The 27,501-nt window shown below is 34.7% G+C and overlaps 3 protein-coding genes across 3 annotated transcripts; 1 reads left to right on the top strand and 2 right to left on the bottom strand.

Annotated features, from left to right (window-relative positions):
- The first annotated feature begins 1,400 nt into the window (after nt 1-1,400).
- Nucleotides 1,401-8,306, top strand: LOC114177024 (lysine-specific demethylase JMJ25-like). The gene is made up of 14 exons (XM_028062249.1): nt 1,401-1,447; nt 1,637-1,977; nt 2,061-2,191; nt 2,642-2,741; nt 2,826-2,964; nt 3,453-3,516; nt 3,597-4,317; nt 4,779-5,108; nt 5,573-5,863; nt 6,193-6,265; nt 6,345-6,430; nt 6,686-6,805; nt 7,594-7,652; nt 7,770-8,306. The coding sequence occupies exons 2-14, from the start codon at nt 1,735-1,737 to the stop codon at nt 7,825-7,827; spliced, it is 2,415 nt and encodes an 804-aa protein (XP_027918050.1). The 5' UTR covers nt 1,401-1,447; nt 1,637-1,734; the 3' UTR covers nt 7,828-8,306.
- Nucleotides 8,307-11,630: 3,324 nt separating this feature from the next.
- Nucleotides 11,631-14,662, bottom strand: LOC114177760 (probable inactive receptor kinase At1g48480). The gene is made up of 2 exons (XM_028063270.1): nt 13,159-14,662; nt 11,631-12,591 (listed from the first exon to the last, which is right to left on the bottom strand). Exons 1-2 carry the CDS (start codon nt 14,495-14,497, stop codon nt 11,972-11,974), a joined length of 1,959 nt encoding a protein of 652 aa, XP_027919071.1. The 5' UTR covers nt 14,498-14,662; the 3' UTR covers nt 11,631-11,971.
- Nucleotides 14,663-19,178: 4,516 nt separating this feature from the next.
- On the bottom strand, nt 19,179-23,241 carry LOC114176453 (NF-X1-type zinc finger protein NFXL1). The gene is given in 3 exon segments (XM_028061499.1): nt 19,179-22,163; nt 22,166-22,835; nt 23,116-23,241. Coding segments are annotated over 2 exon segments (3,261 nt in total). The 5' UTR covers nt 22,806-22,835; nt 23,116-23,241; the 3' UTR covers nt 19,179-19,542.
- Nucleotides 23,242-27,501: the final 4,260 nt, after the last annotated feature.

Raw genomic sequence — 27,501 nt, 5'->3', positions numbered from 1 at the left:
GAAAAATTACATCGAAGAGAAGACATGGGGTTACTTAGGGTATTGAAAAAGTGGTTGTGAGGTAACATAATAGATAATGATATTTTATGATAATACTGGCAAGGGTGATTTTAATAAAAAAATACAGTGGATGTATAAAAATTAAATAAAGGAACGTATTATTGATCATTATATACGAACAAGAAAATTTAGCAACCATAATTTTAATATTTATCTTTTGTATGATATATACATTTATGTTTTAAATAGGTATTACATCCTGTTATTTTGAAAGGAAAAATCTCTTAGAATTTAGGATGACCCAATTACAATTTAGATCCCACAAATATGTCTTTTAAAGTAATTTTTATAGATGCTAAATTCTTTAAAAAATAAAACTAATGTGTAATGAATGTTTTGAAAATTAAAATTTATTTAAATGTATTATTTATTTAAAATAAATATACTATAAATATTTAAAAATCATTAACATAAATTGACAACAATATTTATTTGCTAGGTATGAATGAGTCTCTTCGATCCTAACTCATTATCGATTGAGTTTATTCTGTTGAAATTTAGCAGAGAACGACACTTATAAAACAACCTAATTACATACGTGAAGACTCAAGCTAATTATTTTTCGAATATTTTCTATTAGGGGAGAAGAGAGAAATATTATTTATTCATTTTTTTTACAATAAGAAATACTATATTTTTCTGAATCAAAACTTTTAACACTTAGTTTTTGAAAAAAAAAGTGTGTATATAATTATTTTATATTTCTTTTATATAATGTTCTTATTATATCTTTTTTTATTTTATATTATTCTATAATCTTTATACATTCTTATAAGTAATATAAAAGATAATGGTACAATATGTTTTGTAGTCTTTGTAATTTTTTTTATATTTGTTTTGTAATCTTTGAAACTTCAATTTGTAATCGGAATAACATAATACTTAAAAATTTCACTCAATTAAAAGTCCATTCGAATACACCAAAATATACAAATGTGTATGCTTGTTTTGTATAAATTCCACCATTGCACTTCTCTATTTTTATGGAATAATTTGTTTACATCATTCAAAATGAATGTTGACGACAAATTTAAAAGATGAAATACTTGTTTTAAATATTATAATCATCAATTTAAATCATATAGAAAAAAGTAAATTAATTTTTTTAAAATATTAACTTGAATCGTGATACCAAATAATATCAAGTTGTAAAGAATAAATATAAATTTTAATTAATCAATTGCTCTCGATTTTTCACGTGCAATATAAAAGCTTTATAAATGAATTGATTTGATGGATAGAGTATCTAAAAAGATAAAAAACAGAGTTAAAAAATCCAAATTTTCCATTGAAAAACCCTCACTTTTGAATGACCTATTCACAATTTCCTGCCACACTCAATTGCTTCACCTGTTACCTACTCCTGTTTTGCAGGCATCATTTTCACGTATCTTCTGCTCTTTTTGTACTCATCAAAGTGGAATTTCCACTATTTCTAACAAATCATCATTACACTAAATATCTATATCCATTGTAATTGTAATTATTTTTTCAACAAATAGTTGCTTAAATGTGAAAACTCTCCTTATCATCTCTCCCATAAGATCATGATCTTTTCCTATGTGTGACAATGCAGGCAGTCACAGCTTAGGGTTCACAATTGGCTTTTGTTCAACTTTTATCCCTCATTTGTTATGCTTCACATTGGTCAAAACTTGGTACCCTCTAGTTCCCATGGATTCTTCTATTGCTGACAGAAAAACTGAAGAAGTGAAGGACCGGTATTTGATAAAATACCGTCGAAGAAGGAGAAAACAGAAAATAGAGGCAGAAGATACTAAGGTACACAATGAAGGTGTTCGAATCGTTGACAATGATGAAGGTGACCCAAATGATAATTATTGCAGCAGGAGACCAAAGATAAAAAAAATAGATATAGAAATGATGAGTCCAAACTTGCACACCAACAACAGCAAGGTGACATTATTTATTACTCAATAAAAAAATATTTATGCTCATTTGAGTTTGACTTTCCCATTTAATTTAGCTCATAATAGCAGTTAATTGAAGAACAGTTGATTAGAGAACGATTCTTATTTTGTCATCAATGTCAGATAAAGGGTAGAGGGAAGACTGTGAGGTGCCAAAACTGTACTATGAGAAGATATTGCGCACCCTGCATACGAAATTGGTATAACTTTGTCTCTCGTGCATATTTATTTGTTCTTTCTGTATCAATTGTAATGTTATGATATTGGTTAATATGCCTTGTTTGGTTAGATAAGATCTACACGAGGTTTATGTCTTGCCAGCTACCAAGTCAGTGCTACTGACATGAAATATTCTTTATAATGTAAGAGATTAATTAAACAGATTACTGGAAAGAATTACAACGGAAAGCCCATGCATGAATGAAATGCTCAGTTGCTTACGCACTAATACTTTCTATGGAGAATTTCTACAAATTATGTGCTCTGTTTTAATTTGTAACCATTTCTTATGTTAGGGAGAAAAATTCTTAACTGATAGAAACAATTCTCATATCAATTCCTGGAAAAGTTATTGCAATATTTAAGTTTTGGTTTTGAATGGTGATAACTTGACCAACTGTTAATCCTCGAATTATTTTCTGTGTCATTAGGTATCCTCATTTGAAAGAGGATGACATTTTTGAGTCATGTCCCGTGTGCCGAGGAAATTGCAATTGCGTAGCATGCTTGAGATCCGATATACTTATTAAAGTTACGTCTCCCCCTTTCAGGATAAGGTTTGCTTGCGATTTTCTCGGTTCAGCATTTAAAATATTACCATTTCACTTTTGGCAGGAAATGAAGCAAAAAGCTAAAACCAAAGAAGATGAGCATGTTGAATTCTCTGTGTATTTGCTGCAAACACTTCTTCCACATTTAAGATTGTTGAATGAAGAACAAATGATTGAGAATGAAACAGAAGCTAAGATACAAGGTATTTTTTTTTATTAGAAGTGTTGATTTAGGTTACTAATATTTGAATCAAGATTTGGTTGACGCATGCTTGTTCCTACAGATTATGCTACGTTATGCTACTCACAACTAAACCATTGTTTTGAATGCCATGAAGCCACATATCTCTTTGCAATAAATTCCGACATGCAAAGGCGAAAGAATTATCTTACTTTATCATAATTGATTAGCTTTAACCTTGATCTAGCTGATTGTTGTAAGTTAAAATCCATTTGTTATTGGTTTGCTCCCCTTTTAATGTAGTTTGTTTTGTGAATGTTTCCTGGTCTTGGGTCTTTATTTAGAAATAATTCTCTCTCGACCTTGGATCACTTAATTTGAACTATTTTTATTGTATGCACTGTAGCAGCGTAACTTAAGTTTGCCTCTCTTCTCATGCTCCAATTAGAGCTTAGTAAAAAGTTCCATATGTTTGCATTGTATAATTTGCTATATGGTTATGAACTACAGGTATCTCAATCTCTGAGCTTAGAATAAAAGAGGCAGGTTATTATAAGGACGAGCGAGTATATTGGTTAGTACATTTCTCATATTTTATTGTTTATTCCCCGTTAATCTTGTATCTTTATTTGTTATCTTAAATCTCTATTGCAGTGATAATTGTAAAACGTCAATATTTGATTACCACAGAAGTTGTACACTGTGCTCTTTCGATCTTTGTCTCATCTGTTGTCGTGAGCTTCGTAATGGGCAGCTTTTAGGTGGTGCAGAGCCAATTATGTTTGATTTTTCCCATAAAGGTCGCGGTTACTTGCATGGTGAAGAAGTAGTAAATAGAAGGGTAAACCAAACTCAATCAAACGATGTTGCTAAACCTGTAGTTCGTGAATGGTCAAGATTTGGATGGCATGCCGAAAGTAATGGTAGCATTCCATGTCCAAAAGTTAGTGATGAAAGTAACCATGGTTTTCTAGAACTGAGGAGCGTGTTAGGTCAAAATTTTATTTATGATTTATTGTGTAAAGCAAATGAACTAGCACTAAGACACAAACTTGGAACACTTGGCAATTTCTGTACGTGTTCAAGAAACACAAATGTTAGATATCATGGTATGAGGAAGGCTGCATCACGTGCAAATTCTAGTGACAACTATTTGTACTGTCCTAGGGCTGTACAACCCCAGGATGAGGATTTAGAGCATTTTCGGTGGCATTGGAAAAATGGAGAGCCTGTTATTGTTAGCCATGTGATTGATAGTACATCTGGTTTAAGCTGGGAACCATCTGTCATGTGTCGTGCATTGTGTCACATAGCCAAGAGCAGCCATGCACAACATTTGGATGTGAAGGCAATTGATTGCTTAGATTTTTGCGAGGTTTGTTTACTTTTTTAATCTTAAATTTGTTAACCAGAGTGATTTTTGCTCAAAGTTCATTATTCACTCTCATGAAGTTTATGTTTAAATTCCTTAATATTGGTACTTATATTATCTGGAACCACTATGCTTCAAATGTCCAATAAAGAATAGTTTAGTTGTAGCAAATTTATTTTAAATTTCCTGAAATTCTGTGCTTTTAATGTTTTCAATTGCTGACTTCCACGAACTTCTCTGTGCTGAGTGTTCGAGAAATATTTCGCAAAGTACCTAAAAATTACAATATTTTGGTGTAAAATGCATTTCAATTTTCTTGGTCTTTTCAACTTGTATTATTTTTCTTTTGTAAGCAGACTAGAGTAAGTCGCGTATGCTTTATTTTACTAACTGCAATTCTTTACTGGTTTTACTTGACTTGTCTGTTCTGTTGCTTCTGATTTCTGCGTGTTGGTTAAATCCAGGTTAAAATTAAGATCCACGAATTTTTTACTGGGTATAAAGAAGGTCGTGTGGATTGGCTTGATTGGCCTCGCATATTGAAATTAAAAGACTGGCCATCTTCTAATTTATTAGAGGAACGCTTACCTCGACATTGTGCCGAGTTCATATCTTCCTTGCCATTCAAGGAATACACTGATCCATTTGGTGGTTGCCTTAACCTAGCTGTGAAATTGCCTGAAGAGTGTCTAAAGCCAGACTTGGGGCCGAAGACATACATTGCTTATGGATTTCCTCAGGAGCTTGGACGTGGTGATTCTGTGACTAAGCTCCATTGTGATTTGTCTGATGCAGTATGTTGTATTGTCTTTTCTCCTTCTTGATCTGTTATTTTCTATGATTTATTCTAAATTGTTTGAAGATTTTAGGGTGTTATTTTCCAATAGAGCTTCATGTTTGAAGATGCATAGTTTGTTCATTGTTGTATTTGATAATGCATTTCATTTCTCTGTTTGGTTTCTTAAGAGCAGAATCAGCTGATTGTTGTTTCAATTCACATGATTTTTCTGTTCTGTGCATTGTCTCCACCCATAGTTAATGAAGACATTTTTATATTTGGAAGAACATGAGATAAAAGGTGTGTTTGAATCTGACATATAAAGCTGTAATTTATCTTCAGCTTTTCTTTTTTGCCTTGCTTTTCCTGATAAAATATGTGTCTGTTTTGTATTTATTGCTGTATGTTCTAAAGATTTCATACATATCAATGATGAAATTAAAGTATTTTTTTCCCTTTTAATATTTTTGTCTGTGCTAGGTGAATGTGTTGACTCATATAGCTGAAGTTAAATTGGAAGCGAAGCATCTTACTGCCATTAAGAATTTGAAAGAAAAACACTTGCAGCAAGACAAAAGGGAGTTAGTGAGTGATGATCAGGATGTTGACAAAGTAAATATGAAGCAAGAAAGTGATTTGTTGTTCGCAGGGGATGGTTCAGAAGGTGCACTGTGGGATATCTTTCGGAGGCAGGATGTACCTAAATTGCAGGAGTATCTGAGGAAGCATTTCAAAGAGTTTAGGCATATCCATTGCCGTCCTTTAAAGCAGGTAAATTAGTTGTGGATATTATTTGTCAGCCTGAGTCATTAGTAAAGCTCGGTTCCTACCAAATATATTTAGTGGTTACATGTGTAATAATTGGAGGTTTTCACCCTTATAATGTTGGCTTCCTCTCTTTCTCTCATTTTCCTGTAATAAAATTTTCATTAAGTACATGTCATTACGGATTGGGTGAAGGATAGTTATGAGTAGTTATTTTGAAATATTTGGCAGACAATTACTATTGTATATGGATAATGCATCATCTGCTGAGGGTACCTCACTCACTCATTAGATTTTATTTTTTCTTAAACGGCTTATGTTCTTTCGTAATGAAGGTTATTCACCCCATCCATGACCAGACCTTCTATTTGACTGTGGAGCATAAGAGGAAGCTAAAGGAGGAGTATGGTTAGTAGCACAGTTTTTGGATTTGGGGTAGGGGTTTGAATTGTTCTCTACAAATTTACTGTTAAGTATTTTCTTGTAGGAATTGAGCCCTGGACATTTATTCAGAAGCTAGGAGAAGCTGTTTTCATTCCAGCTGGTTGTCCTCACCAAGTTAGAAATCTGAAGGTAAAGTGAACATACATGGTAAGTTTGTTTAATCTTCGTTGTAGGAATCAAGGTTTGGTTTCTTTATTTTGTTGTAATTTATATTTATATTTTTTGATAGTTGATACAATGACAACATCGAGGTTGGAATTTGTGGTTTCTCATAAATTAGTCTCCTCACGATCTGCCAATTTACTTTTTATGGTTTCTAAGTTTTATTGAAAGTAATATTCAAATGTTCTGTGTAAATCCATGATATATGACTTCCTTTTGCAGTCGTGTAATAAGGTTGCAATGGATTTTGTTTCTCCTGAAAATGTTGGGGAGTGTTTCCGTTTATCCGAGGAATTTCGTACACTTCCAATAAATCATGGGTGTGCTGAGGACAAATTGGAGGTATGCCAACCTATTTGTATTGGTTTGTTTCTGCCATTTATTTGCTTCAAATTTGAGTATGTTGGTTAAGTGTTTGAAGATTTGGGTATTGGAGATGGCATGAGAGGCTTCCAGAGTAGAGGTTCTTAACGGTTTTTTTCATGCCTATATTTGAAGTTTCAAATGTGAAAATATAGGAGCTATATTAGTAGTATCTACAAGGTAAATGTTGATCATAGATATGCGTCTAACATGATTTTTGTGAAACCTTACACCTGCTTCATAACGCGAATTGAAAATCCTTATCAATTGATTGACATCTCCAATGATTTGGCTTTAAATTTTGTGTATCCCAACCCACTCAACCATAAACCGGTTTCAAAGCCCAAGTGGAATAGTTAGACATGTCTATCTTCTCAAAACTAACAATATGGTTATAGAAAAGATGGTAGCATTGAGATTGCATCCTGTGTGCTGCCCATTTGAAACTATTTAGAAGATTTTGAGACACATTTGAAGGTCTTTATACTTACTATCCAGAAGGGGAGAATGATAAGGTCTAGTACCCAAAACCCTAAACTTTAACAACTAGAAAAGATTAATTTTCCAAACTTTCTCTCATTTAGAATTTAATTATTTATCTGTGTAATTATGTCTATTATAGCATAACTGTTGTTTTCGTGGTTGAATCATTGATAATCATCTTCATAGGCCTTGGCATGCAACATCCAACTTACCTATTGTCATGTCAACAGCTTTGTGGTGTAAATTTATTTAACTTTTCTCCTTGATTACTGGTTTTGAAACAGGTGAAAAAGATGACAGTATATGCTATGCAAGATGTGATAACAAAATTGAAAAGGGCTAGGTTAGTTATTGCTAACTTCAGGCCCTTTGAAATATGAAGTGTATGATACTTGCATTTGCCGAGTATATTGTTAGATTATTTGTTGTATACCGTGCTTATTCTGATTATGTTTTCCAGGCCCTTGATTCAGTTATCATTCGTGAAATTGATTATCACTATTCAATTTACAGGTTAGCAGACAAAGGACCGGTAAAAGTTTAAATTTTAGGAGTTTTTATTCTGGGTTTCTATACTGTTCCACAGTTTGTTTTTTCAATCACACCTGGAGGGAAGTTTTTTTTTTTTTTTTAATAAACTAGTCTAGCTTTTGAGCTTCTGAATCCCATATTATGTTTGGCCTCTAGCATGTATCTTTTTCATATGTTCTCTGTTAATCTCTCAAGAAGCTTTAAAGAAATTTATTAAACTATGAAAATTAGGGTTGGTAATCATCTCATAAAATATTGTATCAGCCAATAACCAAGTAAGTAACTTCATGTAAGTTCTTCTCATAACATTAAAAGCTTTAACTTTAAATTATTTCCAAGATAAAGAGGTCGGAAGAGAAAAAATAGAGATCAACAGAAAGAGGTAAGCGATGTGGGACATGAAAGAGAGGAGAAACCTTAGATCCTTGCAGCGTTTTCGATCTCAGACAATTGAGGAGCAAGACAATGGTAACAATAAATTTCTTGTTTAAGGATCAAGTAATATGGTATTTTATTTATTTTTATTGTAATCGTGGTTAAGTTTGAAGTGCACACAAAATCTCACAATTTACATTAATTTGAAAGAAAAAAAAAGATCTCGGAAAAAGTTGACAAGTAACATTTACTTTTCTATTTTTAATTATTTTAAGATAAATTCGGCTTCAATATTCTTTTTCGTATTATTGTTATGAAAAAAAAAGTTGACAAGCAGCACAATTTATTCATGTTTAATTAAGCTTTTTAATATAATTGGTAAGGTTTCTCCAAAAAGAATATTAATAAACAAACCAATTGTTAAAATAAACTTAGTTTGTTATTACTTGTAAGACTTGGTCGTTATTTTGAATTTGTGATATTTGAAAAATACTGGTTATATTTTATAAGAGAATATTTTTCGTTTATATATAATTTATTTTAAAATATAAATTTCAATTTTTATACATTAATTGATTTTTGGCTTCAACCACTACATCTCTATTTCATTATCACTGGTGGTCATTGATTTTTATACATTCGATTTTTTGCTTCAACCATTACATCCTGATTTCACTATCGTGGTCATTGATTTTTATACCTTCATTGATTTTTGGCTTCAACCAACATCTCTCAAATAAAATTTTGGATAGATTCTCTGCCATAATTTACATTTTTTTAATCATATTAATGTCCAATATTGTTGTCAAAATACTGAGATAAGGAATTTTACTTATGGTTTAGAGATATTTTTATTTTTTTTATAAAGAATTTGAAATATTTTGATGATAAAATATGTTATTTGTTTAATTTTTTTAATAAAATTTTAGAAATTGAAAAAATTAATTGAATTAAATCATAAGAATTTGAAATTATGTTCATGTTTTCTCTTTAATTTATTTTTGGTTGAAATGTTTTTGTTTTTTACTAAGATCAAGACAGTGTTGTAATGGTTATTTTTTTCATTAATATTAATTAGAAATTTTAAATGATGTTAATATAAGTAATTTTTTATTTAAATTATGATTTTTCATTCATTTAAACATTTTCAATTGGCATCTCTTTGTTTTTTTTAATCATTAACATGTACTAATGTTATTGTTTGTCACTAATTTGTTGACATTTTTTGTAATGTTCAATGATAGAACTTTAAGTCAATATTAATTAAGTTTTTTCGTCAATGTCATAAAAACTTTGGTAAAAGAATTTCGACTAATAACACCATAAAAATGATTTCAATCAGTCGATACAATCACGAACAAGTTTGTCGATTTCACTAGAAACCTTTTTAAAGAACTTATAAAAAAATAATGTCAACAAAAATTGAAAAAATATTAATATTTTTAAATTATTAATAATTATTTGATATTTAAGTAATTTTTTACATTTTGTGGTAATTAAAATACTTTATGTAAATGAGAAAATTTTAATTTAATAAATTTAAATTATATTATTTAAATAATATAATCGAAAATAAAAATAACTTAAAATGAGTACAATTTAAATTGATTACATTTAAATATTTCAGAAATAATAAAAATTCATACTAAGGTAGAAGAAGTCTTCCTACCACTTTATCATGAAAATATGCTCTAGATCCATCATAGCTGTAAAGAGATTGCAAAGAACATGAATCACAGCATTTACTTCCAATAATAATGTATTTTAATTGTAAGTGTTTTCATTTGTGGTCCTTAAAATAATAGTATCCATCCGATAATAAAATAAACTGTTACAAAAATTGTTACTCAAACATTTTGTATGAGAAAATAAACAAAATGTTATTATCTTTGCGATAAGTACCGTGAAAAAGATAATTTGGATAGTCTAAACTAAGAAATCGTGTCATTGTCATTATAGAAAAAAAATAAAGTCTTTATTTTATTAATGACAGAAAATACATCGCACTTAAAAGATGTAAATAACTTTTCATGTATAGTAAATTTGTGAATTTTTTACATGGATTTCAATAAAAAAAGAAAAGAAAACATGTCTGTTATTGATAAAAAGTACTAATTTTATTTTGATCATTAAAGTATTTGACATTGGACAAATAAATAACACACCAACAACTAAAAAAACTTGTCACTTGTATTTTTCTTATTGGTTTGAAATGCATTTTAACATTTTGTATTCGATCATCAATCGTTTTTTCATTTTGTCTCTTGTAAACAAATTGATTTGTTTTTTTTCTGACATAACTTAAGTAATGACAAAACCCAAAAAAAAGAGAATCGAGATATACCAACGTAATATATTTTTTCAAAGATTTTTCATCTTCTTTCAATCAGAGGATAATAACACTATTTCTATCACATTAACTGATTATTATTTTTTTCCTTTAAACAACACAAAAGAATGCACATATAGGTTCAACTCAATTATTGACATTGTCATTAACTCAACCAACTACTCACTTTCTGCTAATTAACAAAAGGGGCGAAATAAAAACTAAAAATTTGATGTGGAACAAAAATGAAAAGGCAAAATGTAAAAATCATTAGGGATAAAAGAAAAGATAGTTAACCTAATAGACACAGGATTTCACATGCAGTTAAAGTTTTACAGCAGACATAGTATAACGGTCGTGAACCTTGAACAAAGATGCAGAATAGGACAGAGAGCAATAACCAAGAGACAAAGGCATAGTAATAACTTTTGTCTCTCACATCACTTTCTGATTATTTTGTTGTATTAACAAAAAACACCAGATGGTCCCACACCCAACAAAATATGGCCATCACTCATAACAGTACATTTACAACTATAATCACATTTCAACTTTCATCAGATACCACTCACCACAACTGGCCACTATCACTGCCGACCATGAATTGATGTTTAGATTTCAAAATCTAGATTAAGAAAATATAAGAAAGCATTAAAACCACTCATGCTTTTGTTGGAAACATGTCAAAATATTGTTTTGACTGGTTAAACACACCTATGGCATAAACACTAAACACAGCAAACAACAATCACATCTTGTTGGATTTCGCAAAAACCGGTTTAGTTTTGACAAATTATATCTATACATCACCTAACACTTTTAGTTTTATCCTTTCTGTAGGGATATTCTATAATAGTGTTTTCTTTTCTGTGTGTGTGTGATGTGGGCATATAAATAAATGTTAAACCAACTGGCAAATGGAGGATGAATTAATCAAAGTTGGTTTGGTGGCATAAATCGCCCATCCTTACCAAGGTGGCGATCACGTTCACAACCAACTTTTTTGGCAATAATAAAAGCGGTGACACACGCCACCGACGGGACATCGCAACCAACCATCCAACGACAGCTGCTATAACATCTGTATTACAAGTTTTCAACAGACACAAGGATTCAACAAACGTAAAAGCCATGTTTAAAGCAAAAGTAATAATTACAATCAACCAGAATCCAACAGCAATAACTAATGGAACAGATATCCACTCCCCCCAATGTATTAATTGAGAAGAAAAAGGAGGAGCGGCAGAATGGAGATTTGAGGAGAAAAAAAAAAGAGAAGAAATTCGAAAGTTTGGTGCCAAAGAAATTTGAGGCCCAAGCTACACAGAATAAAACCAAACTTACGCACAGGATTTAGCAGGTAAAATATGGGCTCCGACTGTGACAAGGCAAAGTCGAGAGGAAACTTGGGCAGAAGATACCATCTTCTACAATTCTATATCATTGACGGAATCATGTTGGATTTGATCCTGGTCCTCTTTAAGGCTAGACCTACGCAACTCTTCTATGCTCCTTACCACTTCAGACATTGAAGGGCGTTTGTCAGGGTATTGTGCAGCACAATCAACTGCAAGTTGCAACAACTGAACCATCTCCTCTTCCACGTTCTGATACCTAAGGAGCTCAAGATCAAAGACCTCAGAAGTCCACTCTTCTCTTACCACAGATTGAACCCATCTGGGAAGGTCTACTCCTTCCTCATTGAGGAGAGCATGAGTAGGTGCCTTCCCAGTCAGAAGTTCCAAGAGTAAAACACCAAAACTGTACACGTCTGCCTTCTGAGATACCCTGCGAGGATCAGTCACCTCAGGTGCACGGTAGCCGGCGACCCGGTTGGGGGTAGAGGAGGGGCCAACGAGGTGTGCAAGGCCAAAGTCAGACACTCTGGCATCATATGATTTGGTTAAGAGGATGTTGGATGATTTTATATTCCCATGAGAAACATTAGGCCCTCGTGAATGCAGGTACTCAATGCCACGGGCGGCTCCAAGCGCAATGCCTGATCTCACTTCCCAATTCAGTGGCGTCCTACCCGCCCCTTTGTTTCCTGTAATCAAATAGAGATCAGAAACACCACCCATGGTACTTTACCACAGTAGGTACACTAATGAGTAATGAATGAGCCTTGGCCTCTGGCCGTATTTCATACAGTTCCAACGAATCCTATGGGATTTGGAAACTGTTGAAATAAACAGTGAAAATTTTCAACTTGAAAAAGAAAAAAAAAAAAGTACTTAGAACTCAAATCAGTATCTGCTTAAAGCCTAGTCTAGTAATAGCAGGAGATGGAGAGGCGATTCAGACAAACAACCATTCATGTGATCCATTGGGACCTAAAAGATAATATAGTACGAAATTCCATCTTCAATAACCCCATCACATACATGAAAGAGGGAATGTGAAATGCATCTAAGATTCTAATTCCTAAAGCATGCTGCCGCAGATGCAGAGAAATGAAAAATCACTAACTTAGCCATGCCATGATGCATTGCCCAAAAAAGAAACTCAATTGCAGTCAGTAATGATTGTCCAAGAACTGGAAAAGGGCGAAAGTGAGTGAAAAGCAAGCCCAGAAAATACTGAAAAGAGAGAAGGAATGGAAAAGCTGACTAACCATGTAAAAGTGCAGACAAGCTTCCCATGGGCATGTAATCATAGACAAGGAGCTTCTCATCCCTACTGAAATAGAAAGCTCTGAGAGGAACCAAACTCTCGTGATCCATTGCTCCCACAGCTTCAATCTTCTCCTTGAACTCCTTCTCAGAAATCGTCACATCCTTCAACCTCTTCACCGCCACAACCGGCCCTGCCTCCAGCACCGCCTTGTACGCTGTCCCGAAAGTCCCTTTCCCCAAAACCTCCGCCGAAGCCCTGAGCAAATCCTCCAAATCAAACGCCCTAGCCGCATTCCCGAAAAACACCAACTTCTTCGCTGCCCCAGCACCGTTCGCTTCCGCCTTGTTCCCCGCCGCAACCGCAGCCACAGCCGCCGCAGAATTGCCGTTGGCATGACCGCCGTTCTCGACATCCGGAATCCCCTTCTCCGCAAGAACCGGAGCGTCGGCCTCAGGATGTTTGACAGTAGCAATGTCGACGGCGCTGGTCTTCTTAGCAGACTTGCTCCGGCACAGGAAGATGAAGAGGAAGACGAGCAGCAGAAGAAACACGACCGATCCGACAACAATCCCCGCAATGGCGCCGGCAGATAACTTGTGCTTGGTGTGGCTGTTGGGCTTGGGGTTGTTGTCGACGGAGATAGGATCGGCGATATCTCCGGGGCAGAGAGAGAGTGGGCGGCCGCAGAGGGAGTTGCCAAGAAAGGAATCTTGAGGGAATGTCTGAAGCTTGACGGGGACAGAGCCGTTGAGGAGGTTGTTGGAGACGTTGAACTGATCCAGGCTCAGTTTGCTCAAGTCGGGGATTGGGCCCGAGAGCTGGTTGTTTTCCACAAACAGAGTCTTCAACCGGGTCAGGCTGTTGAAGCCGGTCGGAAATGGGCCTGAGAAGTTGTTGAAGCCCATGTTCAACCGAACCAAGTCCGGTAACTCGAACAAAAAGGAGGGGATAGCGCCGCTCAGCAGGTTCCGCTGAATGTACAGGTTCCGCAGGTTCACGCACGCCGCCAGATCTGAAGGCAGAGAACCTCGCAACGCGTTGAAGCGGAGACTTAGGGTGCGCAGCTGTGTGAGATTGCCGAATATTCCGACAGGGATTTGGCCGGAGAGAGCGACGCCGGGGAGGTGGAGCTCGACGACGTGGTCGCGCTCGCATTGGACACCGGCCCAGTTGCAGGGGCTGTCCCTGGTGGCGTTCCAGAAGAGGGTTCTGCCGCCGACGGCGGAGCGGAGAGCGAGCAATGCGGCTCGCTCGGCGGCCAGATCTGCATCTGCTGCCGCGAGCAGAAGCGCCAGCGTGGCCGCCACAACCACGAGAGTGTGCTTGTGAGGCAGCATTGGTGAGTGGCGGCAACCTCAGAAGCAGCAGGAGGAGGAGGCTGTGGTCTGTTTGGATTTTGGATATAATTAGAACGTATGAAATGGGAGAAGGAGTAGTGAGAGAGTGACCAACCAAACAGACGCAGAAACAGAAGCAGAAGAAGTTGGGGGTAGCAGAGTGCCGCTGCACTTTCCAAATAATATCTCTTTTTTAAATTAAGTCTCCCAATTAATATATTACTCCTCTGAGTTGGATTTGGATGCTCCTCCAGCCTGTGTGTTCCTTCACACACATAACCCTAGCTCCGTATCTATGTATATCTACGTATTTACTTGCCTTTCAATAAATACTCTCTTAATTATATTTATATGACTAATTATTAGTTATGTCACCACCACTAACTAAATCAATTAAATCCAGAACTATCCTATCCTATTTATAGAAACTTAAAAATATCACAAATTCGTTAAGTGTTTTAATGATTTATGAAGAAAAAAATATGTTTAAGTAATTGCATTTCAATTTGTGTGGTGTTAATTAAAATATATTTAGTATTATGGTAATGGTATAACTAAAGAAATAAAATATTCGAAAAAGAATTGAGTAAATACGTTGATACTCGGTTTGGTGAAGCGGTGGATTTATTAAAAGGAATGATGTCATACCACCACAGCACCCAACAACCAGATTCTCATTTCATGGATACAAAAAATGTTGGAAAAATAAAGTGAATAATTCAACGGACCTTTGGTAAGTGTTATGTTTCTTAGATAACTTTTTTTTTCTTTTTTTCAATTAGATTTGTAAGGTGGTGTTGGCTCAAAATCAAATAATTGATTAAAATAGTGCGAAATGTATGTGGGATGGTGGGTGGAGTTTCACGTCGCTTATTGTAACCAGCGTGTTTGATTATGAGCTAAGAAACATATTTAACGCGCTTTTTCACCTCTTCATACAAATTACTTCTTACTTCCATCTACCTACATCGTATACACAAGTCCAACACCTACTAAAACAAACACTAATTGACGGGTACATTAATGACGGAAAAACAATTCTTGTAATTGTGATTTTGAAGAAGTTTATTCAGAAAATATCAACCAAAAGTAATTGATGAGAGTTGGATAAATTTAAAAGTGTGTGGAGGGAAAGTGGGCAACATAAGATGGGTTCTTGAGAGTTGTTTTCATGGTGTACTTGTTAATGGTAAGTAATAATATTTGGTCTTGTTTTTTCACCACTTTTGTCTTCTTCTATCTCTGCTAACACCATCCTTAACCAAAAAGAACGAGGATTCTTTTTCACTATAAATAAATAATAACCGTGAGAGAGTTTCTGTTGTGTCATATGTATCTACATGGAATGGCACATTGGTGAGTGCCAAATTCAACGGGCGGTGCTTATTCTTCGATGGGACAACATATAATAACTATTATAGGTTAAGAGTATTAATCAAACAAATTCTAAAAGTTTCAAACAGAAATATTTTAGAAGAAAAAAGTAATTATTTTAGAACAGAACCTTCCATAACAAAATTATTAAATAATTAAAGTGATGATGGGTGATTTCTCAATAGTTTAAGTCTGTTCTTGAAAAGATGAGATGTAATTTAGATTCTTTCTTGAAATTTTTATGTATATGTTTATTATACACCGATAGAAACTAATTTTAGCTGTTCCTAAGGCTATCCGGTTGGAAAAGCAAACCCTGTCTTTGTGTCATGTCTGTTTTTCTACTCCCCACGCCACGCGACAAAGACCATTTTTTTTAACCCTTCTTAATTTCTTCTAAAACTCTCTCTTATTAACAAAGCATTCTAATTAACTATGTATGGTGGTTCATCTTTTCCCACTCCATCCACGTACGGTAATTTATTAGTTAACACTTGTAACGTACGTGACCTGCAAAATTAGTGAACTGACATTGATTTGGTTTATGTGATTTGTTGAAGCTTAAACCCAAGTTAATTAGAAGTTATTAGGTGTCGGCTGTGGCGTAATTAGCATGGAGTTAGATAGGACACAGATGGGATAATGAGGGCCCATTGATCAGAAACGGTAACTGTAAGCCTTGTTTGGCTTGTCATGTCCTTTTTCCAAAATTTGACTCCTCCATTAGTAACCAAACCTTTTAATCAACCATGTTTCAACAATAACATCACTCCTACCAAATGAACATGTAAATCGAGACTTCATTCGATTAGACACCAGCAAGTACGATCTATTATTAATATTATACACATTCAAATCCAACATAAGAGAAAACAATTCAATTCATTTTTTTTTTCTGTTAGTGAGTTATTTTTGTTAATAAACCATGCTCTAACGTGAGTAAAAGGAAAGAATAAGGGTTGAAAACTTTTACGGGGTAAAGATTAAAGTTACTCGCAATGCACATAGGATTCTTGAATAGCAGATAACTTTTTTAGCTTCTGAAAACAGTGCAATGACATTTGATTAATTGAAAATCGATGGAAAACGATGAGAACTGCACCGGCCACAAGTTAAGGTGTGGGCCACATCTTAATCTTCTCAAAATCTTGATTGCATTTTAAACTAAGGTGCCAGCCTCTACATTTTGAGATTTTTCTTATTATAAGAGACAAAGCAATAAAATACTAAACAAAAATCTGCAACTTGTGCTTAAAAAATGACAATTGGTGATGGCTCCTAATCATTGCATCACATGACAAAAGTGTTTTGTGACTCTGTTGCGATGTTCTCAATCGTGTTTAACGTTAGAGCCCGTGGTTCCATTTCACCAAGTTACTGCTTTTATTTTGTTTTCACTTACTGCTTTTGTTTTATCAATAAAATTGTGGTCCTGTTTTTATTTTACAGAATGAAAAGCATTGCAACCAAGTTTAGCACATTGCATGTTGGAAAGGAAGTACCAATTATTAGGTCATTTCATTATTCGTGTTACCTTTGTAGCTGGATAACATGTAAAATCTTTGGGTTGCCCTCAAATGCTCATGCAGATTTGGCCAATCCCAAAAATTAAAAACCAGCTTCACACTCAAATATATGACATGATGCAGTGTTCAACCTAAGTTTAGAGTTGTAATCACTCCAGGTTGTATAAAGATTCTCCAACCTTAACTTTGGATGCTACAATCACCAACACATTTATTTTTGGGAACATAAAGAAGGCTTTTATATATATATATATATATATATATATATATATATATATATATATATATATATATATATATGTGTGTGTGTGTGTGTGTGTTTGGTCACAATAAAGTTCAGGAAATCAAAGTGTACAAAAAGCAGCTTTTGCTGACACAGATAAACAAGGACAGCGAATTACAGTTGATAAAATAAAAAATAGACTCAAATATGAAAGGGTTTTATTTTATGTAAAACTCTTTGTTCGATAAAAAGAATAATTAAAGTAGCTTTTTTTTTTCTCTGCTAAAGAAGAATTTATCGAAAGAGACGAAGCAGACCCTCCTTCCTTGCTTTACTTGTGATGAGGTTTGAGAATGGATGAAATAGAGATACATGTGTGATTATAATTCGCAGTAGAATCACATCTTTCTCCGTTTATCTTTCACATCTTTTCTTACTTTTGCGGAAGGAATAATCATGAATTCTGTGTGCAGATATGATCATTCTTTGAACTTTAGTAAAAGCAAATCTAAGACAACTATTTCCATACACACGTATTTCCCTCTTACATTGAACAATGAGAAAGAAACTACGCATGAAAGATCTTTATGAGGTGTGTCATCCTGTTGACATTTTAATAAGAAATTTGTTAAGTAATTTTGTATTCTTGTACGAACGGTTTAATCTTTTCGTAATAATAAGAGTCTTGCATCAAACACAATGTCTTTGAACCCTGAGGAGGAACTTACTACAACAAAGGGGAGGGAGATACTTTTCTTCACAACTTGTAAAATGATAGAGGAGTGGTAGATTCCTCCAAAACAAGAGACTCATAGTGGTTACTAGAGTTGTTAAAATGAGATAGAATTCGCAAGTCAATTCGGATTAAACTCGTGGTGAGCCAACAATGATTTTTATTAAGTTAGATTTTGTATTTGGATCATGTTATCATATTAGGTTATTTTTTTTAATCAACACATAAATAATTTGTATTTTTGTAAAAAGATGAGTATGAGATAAATGAGATATATTGCACGTTCAATTCTCAGATTTTTGTGTTCTACTTGTAAAAAATTAAGACAAATACGCTAGGAATTAAGTTTATCTATGGTTATAATGGACATTAAGAAGAATCAAGTAGAAACTTACAAGAAGCTAAAACTATATTGGACAAAGAAGTCAAGAAAACACAAACCATTCATCCAAACTCACTAATTTAGAACTCGGGTCATACCTCAAAAATAATAAAAATCATCCAGCATTATGAGTTACCCAAAACCAAGACAAAACGTAATGATGTTAGACTTCAAATTTGGATGTCAAAGATGGACAGATGCAAGAATTCAAATAAAGTGAGAAATAAAACACTAACCGTGAAAATATTGACGATAGTAAAAAAAGAGACCAAATTACAATATGGATGAATAAAGTTAAAATCAGTGTGGCAAACAATATTTGAGATTTGAAAACTTAATAACTGCTAGTGAGAGGAAGGGAGTAGTTGTAGTTCGTTTCCTCTCGACGACAACTAAGACATCTACAAATTTTCATATATGCATAATTTCCATAGAATAATCAATGCATCTTAATAACCAATAAAATTGCTAAGATAACAACTCCTTCGTCAGTATTTACAGTACTCAACTACTAAAAATATATAAGACGAGAATGTGCTACTGTTGAATTAATAATTTCCGATCAACAAAAGAACTACAACCTATCCAGGGCATCAAAGCAAAGGTTTTTTTTTTTCAATCGCTTGATACATCACCACTCTATTTTTTTTCCACTATGAAAATTAAAATATTAACCCGAAAAGAACGGTGATGTCCACCTCATGCCAAACAAAAAAAAGAGACTAGGAGATACAATATCTGCCTCCTTCTCAACAAAAAATGTAAAATTGAGACTAAAAAAATGGTTTACTCCTTGTCTTCTCTTCACTATTCACAAGCCTTCTCCCAATCATCTACTACCTCAGAATCTTCTAAAGTATCCAAGTTTCCTGCATGCTGTCCTAGATTTGAACCGCCATTATGAGGCTCCAAGTTTGTGACAGCACTACTTTCTGAGTGTTCCCTGGAAACATCAACTTTAACAGCTGCGGCAGATGAACTTGAAGAAGATTCTTGATTTAAGACACTCCAAGGGTTTACTGAAGTAGATATGAGGGAATCTTTCTTCTGAATAGGCAAATGCACATTAGCAGAAGCAGTAGCCCACTCCTCATCACCCCAGGAATCTTTCCAACCTGGCTCTTGAACATCTTTTTTCCACGGATTACCCTTCAATGCTGCCAGTGATCCTCCTCCTTTCATTGTCCCAGATCCTCCCCAAGCATTGGTGGCTGAAGATGCTGCTGATGCCCCAACATTCGGAACAATCATTACCACGGCTCCCTGATAAACAGTACCATGATCCAACCTCCTCATTGCAGTTGCAGCTCGGGCTGGATCATTAAAAACAGCCAGTGCATTTTTGTCATTTAACCAAACAAGTTCGCACTCACCACCAAATCTCAACACCAGTGCACTGATATCTGCCTCCCTTGGTAAGTCTAGAAAAGAGACAACAAGCCGAGGATCCATATCTACTAAAGGATCAAATGCAGGAGGAAGGGGTGCATTAACAGTTGTAGTACCCTTAACCCCTAGCACACGAGCAGGAGCTCTTGATTTAGGGGTAACATGAACAACTACAAAACGCTTTGGCTCACGACCAGCTACATACACAGCAAGCTTCCATCTTTCAGCAATGACCCTTACTGCATCTCTTTTGTCCTTTAACATAGGAGAGAAAATATGGATTTTTGGACCTTGTGTATTTCCCCTGTTCTTGCCAAGAACCAAAACCTTGCATCTCTCCTCAACAGATAAAACCCATTTAGGATCACGTCTCAAAATGTCAGTAAGCAATTCAGAAGCAACAGGATTGTCACCAAAATGGAGAGAATCCAGATTTGGAGCCGTTATCTCAAAGGCATCTGCAAGAACCCGTTTACGCTCTAACTTAGCACAGTCATCATTACACATCAGTTTTCTTTGTCCAAGGGGAACTTTCTTTCCATTTGCAGCAACAGGTTGAAGCAACACAGGCAACTTTTGAATAATGGAAGCTTCGTGTACAGCATCGGCATTATAATTAGCACAGCTTCCACCAGCATCACAAGGAACATTCGCTGTTATTCGGCCACAAGAACATGAAATTGTGACAGGGAATTCGCATCTCGTGTCTGGACATGGAGTTGAAGGGTGACAAGGAGCTGTACATGTATGCCGGCAGTCTCTTCTTGGAGCACCACATGTTTGCCCACAAGAGGCACGGCTACCCGGCACTGTAGATGGATTATCACAAGGTGGGAGGTGACATGTTCTACCACATGCATGTAAACCGCACTGTCTGGTCTTCCCACATAGTTTATTGCATCTAATATCCTTTGAACCACAAGGTATGTTCCGAAGAATTACATGCCCACCAATACATTCTTTTGCTACAGGCACCGAACAAGGAGGGCAATCCCCAAAATGGCAGCTGTGAGACGCTGGATGTAAACAAGGCTGAGGAACAGAACATGGAAGCTGACACGAGGGAGGAGGAGTGCCACAAGGCAATGGAGGAGGGATTGAAGTCTTGCCACAAGCACATGTCAAATCAGTAAATATAGTTTCAAGACAAGGTGGACAATGACCACTGTGGCATAGGGATTCACATGCATGCTGCCCACACCTTAGCTTCTTTCCACATGGTAATGAACAGAAGTGTGGATCCCAATCTGCAATTTGAATATTATTTGGATTAGAAAGTGGACAACACCGTTCACTGCATCTATGCCTTCCACAATTCCTTTTCTGCCCACAAGGCTTTTCACAAGTAAATTTCACAGCCTCCGCTTTTGTCTTACAGCACTCCACAGTTCGAGAAGTAGAGCCACATCGACACTTCTGGGAGACTAGAACCAAACAAGGAGAACAATCCCCAGCGTGGCATGCCTCTTCACAGTGATGAATCCCGCAAGGAAGGGTCTTCCCACATACTTGTGAACAGGTAGGAATAGGATCTAAACAACTCTGCCGTTCCTGCTTCAATCTAGTTTTCCCACAACAGCATGTCTTAATATGGGATGGTAATAATCCACACTCCCCACAGCTGCCGGGATGACAAGTGTCAATACAAACATGATTACCGCAACCAAGTTTCTTTCCACAGGTTGAACCACAAGAGAAAACTCCACCTTCGGTTTTGATTTCACCTTTCAGAGCCATGTCCCCACAAAGAATGAGCTCCGTCCTTTTACTGCAAAAGCAAGAGGCATTGACAGGAATCCTACAAGGATCACAAGGTCCCAGATGACAGATTTGTTCACACCGATGCCGCCCACATTCAAGAAGCTTCTCACAGCGCTGGCCACAGGTAAGAACAGACTGGCGGTCAGAGCAACGGGTGGTAACATTTTTCTTCCCACAAGGACACAGACGTGGAGGGGCAAATGCTTTGCAAGGAGGGCAAGGACCGGGATGGCATTGCAAGACACAAACATGAGGACAAAGAACCTCCTTATCCCCCCAAGCTCCCTTTCAAGGGGTTTGGCACATGCTTCTCCACAGGAATGTGGCAAAAGATACAAATCGGAGGGGGGGTCAGGCCTCTTCCCACAGAAGCAAACATACCGAATCTCCTTGGATGATGTGAGCTGCACAGATTGACAACCAGGGCACCGCCAATTGAACCGCTGATTCTTGTCCACGGACACATCCACAGAAGTGGGAGCCCGCGCCCACTTCTTTATACAATTAAGGTGAAAGATGGAGAAGCAACTGGAGCAAGACCAGATTGGCGCAGACCTCCGCACCATGTCACAGCAAATCATGCATTCAACCGCACCTTTCACGAGCTTCTCCTGAATCTCTTGCAGCAACTGGGGCAAATTAGAATCCCTAGAATTGAATCTCTTCTGCACATTATTCTTCGGATTGGGATTGGGATTGGGATTGGGATTAGGATTGTGATTGTGACTAGGAATAGGACCGCTCCTCCTATGGCGATTTGTTGTATTGGAGGAACCAGCAGCAGCGGCAGCGGCAGCGGCGGCACCATTCTGATTCTGATTCTGATTCTGAATCTGAATCTGACTCTGATCGGTGGATCCTCGACGAATCCATTCCTGACGAGGAACCCTAGACCGCTGGCTTCGCTCTTGCGAGCTCATCCTGCGTGACTCTAATCGATAGCTCTCCAACTGACACGTGGAAATTGAGTTCATGAGAACGGAAATAGAAAGGTGGATTGTAATCGAGAAGAAAAATGTTGATGAGAAATGAGAAACGAGAAACCCTAATAATATGAACCCTAAAAGTAAAAGAGAGGCATGCGAATATGAACCATGAATTAACACGTCTAAGTCAGAAGTAAAGTCTGGAAATGAAAATAAGTTCGAGGGATTTGAGATGCGAAAAGTGAAAGAAGTTCAACAATAAATAAATAAAGAAAGAAAAAAGAGTATTGAGAGAAAGTGAAACCTGGTTGGGTTTGGGGTGCTGAAAGCCAAAGGTGTTGAAGTTGCGTTGTGTGTTGTTTGGAGAATAATAATAAAAATAAAAATAGGTCAAAGGAGAAGCGTTTATATAGGCTTCTTCCTGCTGCAAAAATCCTTGCACCTCAAGCAAAACGCGCTGGTCCTTATCTCACTCTCCTCCCACTATTTTTTCTTTTTTAATTATTTCAACACCGCTAATATTAAATATTCCTTACCATAATTCTTTTAATACTTTTTTATTATTACTTATAATATCAAATTTTATTTCATAAACAACATAGATATTTTTAAGGACCCATTTCACATGCTCTTCTTGTGATTAAGTAAAACATTTCTTTACATTATTTATATTACTTTTTTACTTAATCTACTATATTTTTCACGTAGTTTGAACATAAACATTTCTTCTTACTGCTAATTTGGTTTGTAGTATTAACACTTGAACAAAATCATTTAATTCCAAAAAAATTATAATCAAATTCGTATTTAAATTATATAGAGGTTTAAATTATACGTTTCCGAAACCGCAGGACCAAAAGTAATTTTTTATTTTATTTAAATATAAAATTAATTTTAAAGAACAATATTATTTTTCATTATATCATGCAACAAATTGTAGTGTGCCCACTTGTTAAGCTATGATCATGACTTGCATTGTGGTGAAAGATTTATTCGTGTTTTAACAATAATTTATTAGTTATTGTTGGGATTTTTAGGGCTTTTGAAAATATGAGAGATATGAGATATATGAGAGATATATATGATATGTTATACGGAGGAACATGTTTTTGTATTTTATTGATATACTCTATATATATAAAGCAAAATATAACAAATATCAAGTATAAAATATTTAGAATATCTCATTCCTAATCTAAAATAATAACAAATTTATAAAACTGACACATATCTCTAAAACTGAAATATTTTCTAAAAAACTAATTTAAATAAAAAAGATATTAAGTAATATTCTCAACATTCCTCCTTGCTTAATATCTGTTTATTTTATTTCTTCATATTTGATTCTCCATCTTTTGATGCTTGATTTTCTCCTCTTTTTGTGCTTGCAATATTTGTTTTTTTTCTTCTTCCATAGCATCACATCTTTCTTCAATTTGGCATCATCCTTTATATTGGCATTATCTTCTTTTTCTTTGTCCGGTGTGGATTTCATTGGAGTGGCATTCGACCTTTTGTGAATATTAAAATGTGAACCTCCATCTATTTTCTTCACTTGGACATCTACTTTCTTCCAAAGATATTTATCTTCTAATTTTGATCATTCTTTCATGCTCACTTTCTTTTTATCAAATTCTTCCTTCATAAAATCCAGCGCAAATCTTTCGTCTTTCATGTGGACTTTGAATACCTCTGTGTTGTTAGTATTTTTGATCACACATGCTTTATTTTCAAAGGAGACCTTATAACCTTTCTCTAACAATTGAGCAACACTTAACAAATTCTGGGTGATCTCAGGAACATATAAGACATCAAAAATTAATTTGATACCTGAATGAGTTTTAATTGAAACTGTTCATGTACCTTTCACAGCAAGTTGTTCTCCATTCCCAATTCTTACCTTGGAAATATTTGATTTATTCAGCTCCTTGAAAATTTCTCTATCATGAGTCATATGGTTTGTGCAACCACTATCTATAATCCAATCTTTTGAAGATTCGTTGGTTGTGACACATGATGTTGCAACAAGTAGATCCTCCTTTGATTTATCCTCATCTGATTTATTTTCCACATGTCCCAATTGACCGCATTTGTGACATTTGACATCTGGCCTCCACCAACACCAATTGGGTTGATGACCTTTTCTCTTGCAATGGGGACAAGATGGAAAAACCTGTGTGTTGTTGTATTTGCTCCTTCTATTTTTCTTGACTATGAGAGCATTATCTTCCGTGTAATTTAAATTACCTTCAACCGTCTCATGATCTTCTCTCATCAATCTTCGTTGTTCTTGTGCTTGCAAGACATGTATCACCTCTGTAAAGGTAATTATAGACAAATCTTTTGTATTTTCTAAGGAAGCAATAGATGCCTCATATGCCTCATATCTTTCTGGCACCGTCACCATAATTTTTTTCTCAACAAGATGATTTTGCCTTTGCCTTTCTCGTTTTCTTTTCTTTATGCGCTTTCATTTGAGCCATGGTGGGATTTTCAGACAAGGAACATCATCTTCCTCCACAACTTCCCATAGATCTAGCCCCTCTAGATATGGCAGTAAGAACAATGGCTCTTGATACCAGTGATAGGTTTATGTATATATTTTTTCATATGGGTTATGGCATAGTTATGGTCATTGAGATTGTGGTTCTATATGGTTATATGACATCAGTCTTACACATATAAGACCTTAGACACCACTTTTACACCAAAACCTTAAGACAATGTTGTTATGGGTCTTTATTCTTATATAGTGTTTACCTTTGTCTTTTCTATCCAATGTGGAACTTTGACTCACACTTGGACTATTTCCACCAATTATAGACGGTGATGGTTTAAAAAAATAAAGAAAATGGTTCAGACGTTAATATGTAAATAGTTTTTATGGTAATTGTGAAATAATATGTTAACGTACAATTAAGAAAAAATCTTATCATTGTAAATAGTGTGTTTGATTTATATTTTGAAGAAAAAAAACACGGTTATAGATTTCCCCAAAAATAAAGAAAATAAACACTCGTGACTCATTAAACTTAATTGTAACAAAACCTTAGAAAGATAATGTTATTATTTGTTATGATAAGATATTATGGTCTCAAATTAAATTATTTCATTTGTCTTTTTATTCATAAACATATATTTTGTTAATTTTAATAATTTGACTGTTGAGTTTAGATGTATTTGTATCATATTAAAAAATAAACATTTTAATTGTGTATCTATCATAAATTTATTATATCTTCAAGTGTCACTGTAATTGAAGATTTCATCATATCACAAATTCATTTAAATGTAGGACAAGAAAATAGTAGTTTCAAAAACAACGTAAAGAATAATATGTAAAATATAGTCATTTTTAGATTTTGAAAAGAAAAAAAATTGTCTATTTGTCATTTATTTATTTTTGTGTAATTTTATTCATCATTAATCCTTTTCTTTCTTTCCTTGTCGACTAAGCACAAGATGAGTGAATGATTGTTCTAATGTGTAAGGTTTGGTCCAGAAATGAGTCAAAATAAAACGTGAGGAAAGAAAAGTCAACAGTTCATGATTCAATTATGGAAGCTTGGACTTTTACAGTGTTCACGCATCATTTGAATCTTCGAGTTCCTTTCCTAGTTTTGGGCCAAAGGCCATTGGGCTGATGGACATCTCTTTCTACACCCCATAATTTCAACTTGAATGTCACGGGATAGTGAATATATCAACTTACCCTTATCTTTTTTTTTTGTTTTATCTTTCACTTTCTTATATATTTTTTCTTTCTTTTATGAATGACTACGTTTTTGTAGGGCTTCCTTCTATAAAATATATGATTAAAATATATATATTAACCAAGTTTCAAAAAATTTGATCATTTACTTAATTTAATTGATGATTTTTTTAATTGGATTTTAAAATTTGATAATGTACTTAATCGAATTTTAAAATTTGATAATTATTTTAATCGGATTTCGAAATTTAATATTTACTTAAATCAGATTTCAAAATTCGATATTTCTCTAAACATGTTTTAGTTATTATTGTTTTTTAAAATTATTTTTGAAGTTAATTTTTAGTTTTTATTGTTTTGTTAGTTGTATCGTGAGTAGTGCATGGTAGTGAGGTATTAAATAGAAAGGGTAATTATTATTTTTAGTTATCTATCAGTCAAAGTGAACAGATTATTTTGAAGAACTTTTAGAAAACTGGGAGTGTCGAAAAAAAATGGCTGGAGATAGAGAAAGAATCCCTTCTTGGGATAGTTTCTTCCTTGTGTAAGTATTCTCTATCAAAGTTAACCGTCATCTTGATATTTTAATATTTACCGTTTAAAATAAAATTACTATCATAACTATTTTTCATTGTATGAAATCACTTTTTAACACATTTTTCTTGTTAATTTGTTGTTTTTTATTTTCTTCGATTATTTGGGATGATGACACTAATTCCTTTGAAGTTAGGCCTAATCATGCTTACAACTTGTCGATTATTTGATGACACTAATTCCTTTGAAGTTTCACATTAACATTCTTAAAATGTGACAGGAACTTCTCCAATAAAAAATAAGTAAGAAATGAGATAGAAGTGAAGCACATAGTTTCCGTTGAAGATTTCATACAATTCAGCATTTTGGTTTTGCATAAATCGGAGACGAATGGAGGCAGCACATGTCCATTAATTGTTGGTATTTTCTGTCGCATTCACATGC

The sequence above is a fragment of the Vigna unguiculata genome, chromosome 3 (assembly GCF_004118075.2).
Source record: "Vigna unguiculata cultivar IT97K-499-35 chromosome 3, ASM411807v1, whole genome shotgun sequence".
Classification (NCBI taxonomy): domain Eukaryota; kingdom Viridiplantae; phylum Streptophyta; class Magnoliopsida; order Fabales; family Fabaceae; genus Vigna; species Vigna unguiculata.
Note: the sequence above shows the minus strand (reverse complement) of the source record. Positions and strands in the feature narration are given on the sequence as shown.